The sequence below is a fragment of the Neophocaena asiaeorientalis genome, unplaced genomic scaffold, assembly GCF_003031525.2.
Source record: "Neophocaena asiaeorientalis asiaeorientalis breed wild unplaced genomic scaffold, Neophocaena_asiaeorientalis_V1.1 scaffold357, whole genome shotgun sequence".
Classification (NCBI taxonomy): Eukaryota; Metazoa; Chordata; class Mammalia; order Artiodactyla; family Phocoenidae; genus Neophocaena; species Neophocaena asiaeorientalis.
The window spans coordinates 1,157,461-1,167,027 of record NW_020173270.1 but is presented as its reverse complement, the minus strand read 5'-3'; the positions used below and the strand labels follow the sequence as shown (position 1 = coordinate 1,167,027).

Sequence of the window (9,567 nt, the reverse complement as noted above, 5' to 3'; positions counted from 1 at the left end):
TGATTTATAGGAGAGATTTATTTGAAGAAATATTACAACATATAAAAACTACATAAAGTCTTAATTTCCACTCATACAGTGGTAAATCTGATATAATGCATAATAAAAAACTTTTAAAATCCAGAACGGACAAAGTACTGCACAGTTTCATCACTAAGTCAAATTAGTCGATAAGCAAATCTCACAAAAGAGCTTCATGTCAGCCAAGGCCACAAACACCGTGTACAACACATCTGAACTGACAGATTGACATGTTAAAAATACAACAATATCAGTGCACGTTGGGGATCTCCGGTGCCAGAAACAAAGGCGATTGGAGGGCAGAACTAGTCCTTAGCAGTCTCCTCCTTGATTTTAACTGAAGAGATATAAAAGGGAGAGTCACTGCAGGGAACGTATGTAATGTTACACGAAGCAATAGGCAAGCACATCAGGTACGTGGACCAGGAACTACGTTAATGCCCAGGTGTTGACACTCAAAGGACCACCTCGTAAGAACCTGCAGCAGCTCTGCACCAGCATTCAGAGACTGAACACTGCTCAGGTGCTCCCTAAAGGTTTCCAGACCACCTGGGTTATGGGCTAGTGTCTGAGGCGGGTGCAGCCGACCCAGACTCACTTAGCAGGACAGAGCCAAGCACCCCGAAATCTGACCACTCGTCCACTGCGTGCCGGGCCCCAGTGCTCCGTGCTTACCCACACGCTCACTCATCTCAGAGCAACCCTGAGGGACACAAGGCCACCAGGGAGGGTGGGTGACTCGCCCCAGTCTCAGAGCCTAAAGCCAAACCCCTGCTGTCCCCACCGCTCCCTACCATACCTGAGGTGCTCTCTCGCGCTCTGACCATCATACAGCGCTTGATCTCCAAGCCGATGGCTTTGGCCAGTGGCGGTGGCACAGCGTTACCCACCTGCAGGAGGGAAGGAGGGCGACATGTGGTTCGGCATGGCTGGAGTCAGCGCTAGCCTCCACTCGGACACGGGCACTGGGCCCCCGGTCTCAGGCTCACACAGGCCTCCAAAGCCCTTCCCTCAGGATGGCACTCAGCCCCTCCCCCCAGCCCACCCTCCCGCCCCAAACACCAGCAGGGCCAGCACCACTCAGAGAAGGGGGCCTTTAAAAGGCTTTAGAAAATCTTAGAATCTGGATATGGAAGCTACTATGTTTCACTACTAGCTGAGAGCTCTGCTCCCAGAGCACAGGATGGCCGAGAGGGGTGAGAGGGGTGAAATGGGAGGGTCTCGCTGTAACCCCCAGGCACTGCTGGCCTTTTCAGCCACAGGCCTGCACTCCTTGGAAATACATTTCACTAACAGCCAAACGGAACACTCTGAGAAACAGGAGGAATTACTGGTTCGTTTCAACCCTTAGCAACAGTGAATTTTCACCACCGGGTATTTCATCTGCTCTCTGCAATGCGCTGGAACTTTCCTTTGGGCGAAATGTGCCTCAGCTGTCCACGGCACCCGACACACTTGGCGACTCCGTCTGACCCGGGAGCACCCTGGGCCCCGGGGACAGGGTCCCTCCTTCCTGACCACCCCCTCGTGGGAGTGCTGAGGCCAGTCAGCCCCCAGCTCTGGGGGCTCAGCGTCCCCTAGGAAGTGACTGCGAGTCAAGCTCCCCACCGACCCCCGACCCCCTGGTCTCCCTCCGGCCAGGGCCGCTTCGTGCGCGGTGCCGCTCGCCCCTCCTCAGTGGGGAGGAGACCCGGGCCAACTCCGCTCCACTGACCTGCCGGTGCTTGTCCAGGATGTTGCCGAACAGCCGGTAGGTGTCGGGGAAGCCCTGAGAGCGGGCGCACTCCCGCACACTCACGACGCGGTGCTGCTCTGGGTGGAGCACGCGGCCCTGGGGGCAAGAGGTGCGATGTGGGTGGGAAGGAGACGGGGCCACGGGAAGCCCACCCCGGGCCGGGGCGCAGAGGCAGGAGGCGGCGAGGAGGGCCAGCCCAGCCGCGAAGCCCGTGCCTCCGTCCCCGCCCAGGCCCAAGTGGCCCTCAGACCTACCTGCTTGCCCATGGGCTCGGGGTTGGTGACAGTCGTGCTGAAGAAGCCGTCCCACTCGAGCCGTCCGTAGAGGCCGGCCCAGTGGTTGTGCCTGTTCCCAGTGTGGGGCAGGCACCAGGGAATGAGAGTGTTGAACTGTCTGGCCGCAGGGTCACAGGCTTTGCCTGTTGGAAGAGAGGGCTGCGATGGGGCTGTGCTGACGGAACGGGATGATACAGCAGCCGACAGTCCCCGTTTGCCAGGCAGAGCTTCATCACGGACCCTGTCCTCAGCAGCCGTGCGCAGCAGGGACACCCAGGCTTGTCGAGTCTGCACCCCACCCAGGGCTGCTGGGTTCCTGCGCGGCAGCCCCGGCATCTCCTGCTGAGAAACCCTGAGCCCACCGCCCCGCTGCAGAGCCTAAGGGGGCTGGGGCTTCACACCAAACTTGAGGAAGCCACACCTGGAGGCCAGGGCACAAACCTTCCACGCAGGAGCAGACCCCGCGGAGAGCCCCGGCACTGCTGCAGCCATTCTTCTTGTCGTGGTAGTTGTACCGCAGCTTCCTGGCCAAGGTGCCATCAGAGAGCCGCACCTCGATGTTTGGCAGGTCACGCCAGTCTGAGCCCGGGGCTAGAGGGATGTGCCGCATGCGAGCAGCCACCAACGCGCTCATGTCCTGGAAGAGCACAGCAGGCCCAGCTGTCGCTGAGCTCAGGGAGCACCTGACCACATGCAGTGGGCTGGGCGCCATAGTACTGGGCACTGGGCATACCACGGTGACCAGGACCCCAAGGGGCTTGTATCCCACTGTGGGAGACAAGCAGTGACCCCAATCGACAACCTGGGGGTTACACACGTGCCATGAAGACACCAGAGCAGGGATGTGAATGACGGGGGAACGGGTGAAGGGACGGCTTCGGGCAAGCGCGGGGCTACTGAGGAGGTGACTTCGGAGCTGAGCCCTGCAGGACAGGAGGGGCCGGCGGCGGGGAGAGCTGGGGTTTGGTGCGTTTGGGAGATACCCAGAGAACAGCGGTGCTGAGAGACAAGACCAGTCATAGGAGACGATGGCCAGACACACCATTCTAGCCCGATTCTAGGCAGAGTATAAGCTCTGATTGACACTTTCCAGGACCATGTACTGGGGCGGGGGTGGGGTGCAAGGAGAAGCAGGAGGCAGTGAGATGTGAGGCTGGGGGCCGGCTGAGGTAGCGGAGTTTGGGTTAGGGGCCAAGAGCAGAAGGAGCTGGAAGGGGGCCGAGACCAGACCCCGCTTCCCCCGCAAGCCCTGGCTGGGCTCCAACCACAGAGCTGTTCCTGGGAGGCCGCTGGGAGGAGGCCCCGCTTTATGGAGGTGACGTTACCTTACAGATGTGGTCCCTGAGGATGGGCTGGTACTGTGAGCCCCGGAGCTGCCTCTGGAACCAGGACTGAGGCTCCCCGTTGTACGAGATCTCCTGCGCTGAAGCTCCGTTCCGAATCTCAGGAAGGTCGGACATCGTGTCCCGCACGGTGATGGTTCGGAACGGACCCGAGCTCAACCTGCAACAGAGCACAGATTGTGGCACCTCTGGGGACACACACAGCTATCATGTGTGTGAGTCACAATTGCCATCCCCCGACTGCTGGCACCGTCTTCTGCAGAGAAGGCAACCTGGCTCGGGGTCAAAGGACGGCTCGGGGTCAGAGGGCCGCCCGAGGTCACAGGGGCAGCATTCTTCTCAGACCCCATCGGAAAAGGGGACAGGCTATAGTGTGGGCTCTGCCCGTGACTGCGGCCAGGCTTCTGGCCACTGCCCTGGACACAGGGCACTCGGGGTCAGAACGAGAGCAGAGGTGGCAGAGCGTTCGCAGGGCAGGCTGGACGCGGCGCTGTCTGCCCTCGCTAACACTGTCTCCTCGGCTCGGGCCTCTTCACAGAGGTCCACCCGCACCAGGTCTCGCCGGGGAAGGCTCACAAGCACCAGGACAGCGGGCTGGCCGGGGGTGCTCCTACCTGGTGATGTTGCTGACAAACTTCTTGTCGTCGACTACGACACTCAGCTGGCAGGCCCGGGGCGCGAACACGTGCAGTGGCTCCGGGAACAGAGGGAGCTGCTCTCCGGGGGCCGCGGCCAGGATGATGGCCCGCCTCCGCGTCTGGGCCACGCCGTACTGACCAGCCTGCGTGGGAGAGGGCCAGACACACACATGGTCAGTGGGCACCTCCGAGCAGCTGGGCGAAGGGCTGGGGTCCGCAGCACCTGACTTTCTGGGGCGTCTGGCTGGTGTGGAGCTCACCCGGAGAGCCCCTAGTTAACCCACGGGCTCATGCCTAACAGGAGGTGGGACCGGAGAAGAGGACGAAAGATCCCAGGAGGTGGCCGGTAGCCCCTGGAGAAGATGGGAGTGAACCCTGCTGGCGATCCCAGCCAGCTCTTTAAACAGCACATGAAGGAGCACTTGGGGAGAAGAGCAGCCAGAGAAGACACCGGGAGCCGTGCCACCTGCCTGGCAGCCCACGGTCACAAGGGAAAGAACACGGCTGCCAACAAGGTTGATCAGTGAGGCCGACACACTATGGAAGCTGAATGGGAGGGGGGCCCGGCAGCCGTCTCCCCAACCCTCGCCCGCACTGCAGGTTACCACACTGTGGCCTGTCCCTCTGAGCTCTACTTTCAGTTTGAGACAGCTTACTGCTGTCTGGGGACCGCTCGGCCCTTTCTCCGGCCACACACGTCTGCCCCTGCCCGGGGGCCCACCTGCAACACGCCGAAGGTGCACTGGTAGCCCATGCGGACCAGGCAGCGGAGCGTGAGCTTCAGGACCATGGAGCGCTTGAAGGAGACGAAGTTCCTGACATTCTCCAGGAGGAAGTACCTGGGCCGGTAGTAGTCGCAGTAGCTGTGGAGGCGGGAGAGACGAGAGAGGAGGAGACCTACTCTGCCAGAAGCCACTCCCAAATGCTTGACGTTTGTCAAGACGCACCTGCCAACTCTCAAGGTCTCTCCCTAGCGGAGGGGCAGCCGTGAACTTCCTGAAGGCAAAGACCGGCGACTCACTCAGCACACCGCCTTCAGCAGGTGCGAAGGCTAAAGCAGTTACTGCTCGGCCCTGGCACGCCTGCGGCGCAGCCCTGGGACCGGCCATCTAGTCACCCTGGGGCAGCACCGAACGCAGAGGGAATTCTAGCCTGTTTACCTGAGGAAGGAGACCACCAGGGAGTTCTTGAACTTAGAGTAGGTTCTAGAGTTGAAGCGGTTCATGCCGCTAAAGCCTTGGCAAGGAGGCCCGCCACACAGCATCTCCACGTCTCCCTTCTGCGGTAGCTTCTGGCCGCGGGAGTTGGTCACCTCCCCGGCCATGACCAGCTTCAGCAGGACGTTGCAGTCCTCTGTGAACACCGTGGACCCGGGATTGTTCAGCCGGAACGCCTGGGCCGCGGGGTCCCACATCTCGATGGCCCACAGCGTTTCCGAGATGCCTGGGGGACACAAGGACAAAGATGAGCTGCGAACCCCCTGTAGCATGAGACTCTTTAGTCAGAACTGTGACCAGAGCCAGAAAGGTCTTCCAGGCGGAACACGCCCGGTCCGGTTTTTGCAGCTGTGCGGAGAGAAACCCGGAGCCTACCTGCTTGGTGGAACCCTTCCGACAAACCCCCACAGCCAGAAAACACATCCAGGGTCCGCAGCTTCGGCAGCTTGACTTCCGTCTCCAGTTCGCTCGGCTCAGAGCTTTGCGACTTTGTCCTGCTTTTCCCTGCGGGAGACAGGCCCCAAGTCAGATCAGGGCCCTAGCGTGCTCTCTTCAAACACCCTGGTGATTCAGAGACGGCCTCGTTTTGAGTTGGCGGCAGCAGAGTGAGGTAACGTCAGAGGCTGCTCTTTTATACTGACTGATTCACGAGAATCGAGTTACGGGAGACGGACTTGAAAAGAAGCCCGTGGAGTAACGACATACCTTTTCCCTTCCCTTTCCCTTTATTTCCAGGGCTACGGGCATGGTTTGGAGGATCTTCAAAGCTTTTGCTCTTGGCATTATAGGCCTGAGAAGGAAAGAACCACAACAGTCTGGAAGAGAAACACCAGTCCCCTCTCTAACAAATACGATTTAAGTTAATTTGATAAGATCTACTTAATTTCTCCCTACACATGGCCATAAGCAAAAAGTGCTTTGAGTTTTATTACATTAGAGATGAGGGGAAAATTCTAATACACACGTTTTATATGGCTGAAATTCCTGCTATTTGAGGTACCTGGACTACTCATTCTAAAAATAGGCAAGTGTTACAGTTAGACTGTACACCCCGGAACCTGGGGGAAACATGGGGTTATCTTAGAACGATACATGCCTGTCACGGAAAAGCCATGCTCAAACAACTTAAGAGTGATTCGCTTAACCAACAAACTGCTGGCTCTACTCTCAATAACCAGGCCACAGGCTCGGCTGTGTGGCCCCGGCCTGGACACAGATCCCTGGCTGAAGGCACTGGGGGCAGGGCTGCACCTCCCAGGGCTAGAGGAACATTTCCCTAACTCACAGGCACTGGCCAGGCCAGCAGAGGCCACTCAACAGTCTTCAAAAATTGCTATTGCCTTAGGACACTCAAATGTGACATTCTGTTTCGTTTTAAGCCCAAAGTGTCAAATTCCAGAACAACTTGAACGTCACAGATTCGTACTCTGGATAAACTGCTTTCTCGGGGGCTGTGTCTGACCCCAAGGCCCTCCCTCCAGTAAGCCCAGGGCCCCACCTCAAGGAAGTAGAAGCGGTCGGGGCCACCAGCGGAGAAGTCCTGGAGGCACTCGGGCAGGTCCTCCCCGTACTCCACGGTGCAGCGGCCCTGCACGGCCTTGAAGTCCACCACAGCCTCCTCGTCACTCCAATAAAGCAGGTTGATGTCTGCGTGGTAACTCGCCGGGGTGGACTTGTGCGTGTTCTCCGGCCTGTGAGTGCGAGGGTCTTTGTTAGTTCTTTTGCCTCGAGCTGACAGGCAATTAAATGGCACATTCCTGACAGTGCTCAGATGATCGGTGGGTAAAGACCATTCCCCACCCCAGCAAGTCACCTTGATTACTGACCCCCTTAGTTGGCACTAACCACAGACTAAGTGGGGTTCCTTGCCATGAACTCAACTAATGGTTTGCTTGCTCTTTATGCCCCCAGTGTAGCCCCAAAAGACTTGTCCTGTGTTAAGACCAGCTGCTGGTCTCCTGTTAGAAAGCATGTCTAGAGCTGCCTTCATTCGCCTATAGCAGCCAGATTCCTTGTTCTTTCTCATTACTCAACTGATTATTGCAAAGACCTCAAAAACTCTTCCACGTACACTAGCTAAGACATGGAGCAACTTTAGACCTATCTGTATGGATTAGTTTCAGGTTATCTCCTAACCATTATTAGGATCCCAGAAAAAGAGTGAGCAAAGCCAAGACATTGGACAGAGAGAAACCCCAGAGCAGGGAAAAGGGCCTGAGAAGAACAGGGGGATGGGGAATGGGGAGGGGGGCGGAACACAGACAGTGTTCTGAGACAGAACACGCGGTCAGAACTCAGGGTTCTGAGGTCGCCTCAGGCAAAGCCCAGGACATTCCACGCCTGTCTTTGTCACACTCTGGACTTCTGCTCACGGATTTCTTTTGGACAAAGCTCTGCAGCTTTAAGAGAGAAAGCGAGGGCTGTGATATGTAGCTGTAGTCATCCTCGGTACCCTCCAGGTAATCAGAAACACTTGGAAGAACAGATACCTCCACCCAACTCTTAGACCACCACTGTGTGTGTGTGGTTACCACCCCGCCTCAGGCAGAGCCCCCTGAAGGGCAAAGGCTTCACCGACCTGTAAAACTTGTTGACTCTGATCTTGATATCTGTCTCGTTGGGCCTGCCGTTGCTCTTCTTGCTGCAGAAGATCTCTTTGATGCGGCCAATACGGTACGGCTCAGGGGCATCTAGGTTGCTGCCTTTGATGTAGTCAGAGTATTTCCGGTAGTGTTCTGGATACAGAGCTTCATCCACAGGCTCCTTCCGTGGGCGTTTCACAGGACTGGACAGCTTAATGCTGCAGAGAAGCAACTGTTATGAGTGACTGAACATGAAGCCTTAAAAAGCAGTCTCAGCATGACTGATCAGTGACAATAACCACTTAAATTCAAACACCTTAAACTAATGCAGCTAAGTACCCTTAGACAAGATTTAGAGACTAAATCTCACCCGCACTTTAAAATGGGTACTCTCCATCTGTGCTCTGGGGATAGTTGCTAAGGCTGTTCAGGTTCTCCCCGCTCTCAGCCTCAGGACAGGCGTGTGGCTCGTTCAGCTCTACAGGTGTGCGCAGCAGGGACGCACAAGCACTTGGAGCGGGAGCTCTGAGCGCCAGGAGAGCCTCCAGTGTGCTTCCCCTCACCTCTGACTGCCGACTCCTGAGAAGGCAGGGCTCCGTCAGCCCAGGGCCCTGAGTGACACAACAGTCCGAGTCCCCTGAACCACAATGGCCACACAGTACAGGCAAGAAGTAAACTTCTGTGATTTTAGAGTTGTTACCATGGCATAGCCTACACTCTGAGGCATTGACCCAGAGGCAATGCGGGAGAGGCATGGGGAGAAGACTCGTGGTCTGGGCAAGCTGAATTTGGCCTGACCACGTACTGGCTAACTCAGGCCAGCAAATCAGATGCCAAGCTGCCAAGACTGCAGGGCTGCATACTCTGAAGACTGCAGTTCAGGAAGGCAGCTGCTGTGCCTTCCCATCAGACCCCCTGAAGTCTGACGGGCTCCAAAGGTGTCTCTGAACACCTGTGCTCTCACTTCAGCTGTGCCAGGAGCATCTGGTAGACAGCACTACAGGGAGTCCTCCCCTTCGAGGCCAAAAACTGGAGCTAAAGGGCGTGATGCACACTCACTGTGCGGGCCTGGAAGGACCGATGTTTTGTAATGTACGGTGACTGAATGGAGGTTGGGGACTGGGTTCCAATTAGGACTCGAGGAAAATGGAATTGAAAGTCGGGAAACTGAGCTGACTAAGCTCAGAAAATGGTGGTTGTAAAATCCAACCACGCACTAGTTCTTAGAACGAACAAGGAATGGATCAAGTGTGGACAATATCTGTGGCTTTGATTTTTCCCTGAAGAGCATCAATCCTCTGATGTGGAAGTCTCTTTTTTTTTTAAATTTTATTTATTTTTGGCTGCGTTGGGTCTTCGTTGCTGTGTGGGCTTTCTCTAGTTGCGGCAAGCGGGGGCTACTCTTCGTCGCGGTGCGCGGGCTTCTCATTGTGGTGGCTTCTCTTGTTGCGGAGTACAGGCTCTAGAGCGCAGGCTCAGTAGTTGTGGCGTGCGGGCTTGGTTGCTCTGCGGCATGTGGGATCTTCCCGGACCAGGGATCGAACCCGTGTCCCCTATATTGGCAGGTGGATTCTTAATCAGTGCGCCACCAGGGAAGTCCCGGAAGTCTTTTGATGCAATTCCCATTTACCAAGAAGTAACTCACAGTCAGCCTTTACTTTAGGCCAGGCGCTGTGCTAATAAGCCATTTTCTTTTTTTTTGGTTTTGTTTTTTTTTGAAATTTGGCCTTTTTTATGCTTTTTTTTTTTTTTTTTT

At 56.4% G+C, this 9,567-nt stretch overlaps 1 protein-coding gene across 4 annotated transcripts in view; it reads right to left on the bottom strand.

Moving 5' to 3' along the window:
• DNMT1 (DNA methyltransferase 1) overlaps nucleotides 1-9,567 on the bottom strand; it is a 43,050-nt gene continuing 33,483 nt past the window's right edge. For 3 of the 4 annotated variants that reach the window (XM_024745826.1, XM_024745827.1, XM_024745828.1), the window contains exons 28-40: nucleotides 7,808-8,029; nucleotides 6,728-6,920; nucleotides 5,935-6,019; nucleotides 5,605-5,733; nucleotides 5,173-5,455; nucleotides 4,734-4,875; nucleotides 3,989-4,155; nucleotides 3,357-3,534; nucleotides 2,473-2,668; nucleotides 2,011-2,174; nucleotides 1,736-1,852; nucleotides 821-911; nucleotides 1-358 (exon numbers count right to left, since the gene is read on the bottom strand). In XM_024745826.1, the coding sequence (XP_024601594.1) occupies nucleotides 327-358; nucleotides 821-911; nucleotides 1,736-1,852; nucleotides 2,011-2,174; nucleotides 2,473-2,668; nucleotides 3,357-3,534; nucleotides 3,989-4,155; nucleotides 4,734-4,875; nucleotides 5,173-5,455; nucleotides 5,605-5,733; nucleotides 5,935-6,019; nucleotides 6,728-6,920; nucleotides 7,808-8,029 (1,999 nt within the window). In that variant the 3' untranslated portion in view covers nucleotides 1-326. Of the gene's footprint in view, nucleotides 359-815; nucleotides 912-1,735; nucleotides 1,853-2,010; nucleotides 2,175-2,472; nucleotides 2,669-3,356; nucleotides 3,535-3,988; nucleotides 4,156-4,733; nucleotides 4,876-5,172; nucleotides 5,456-5,604; nucleotides 5,734-5,934; nucleotides 6,020-6,727; nucleotides 6,921-7,807; nucleotides 8,030-9,567 lie in introns of all 4 variants that reach the window. The other variant, XM_024745829.1, reaches the window with a different exon arrangement.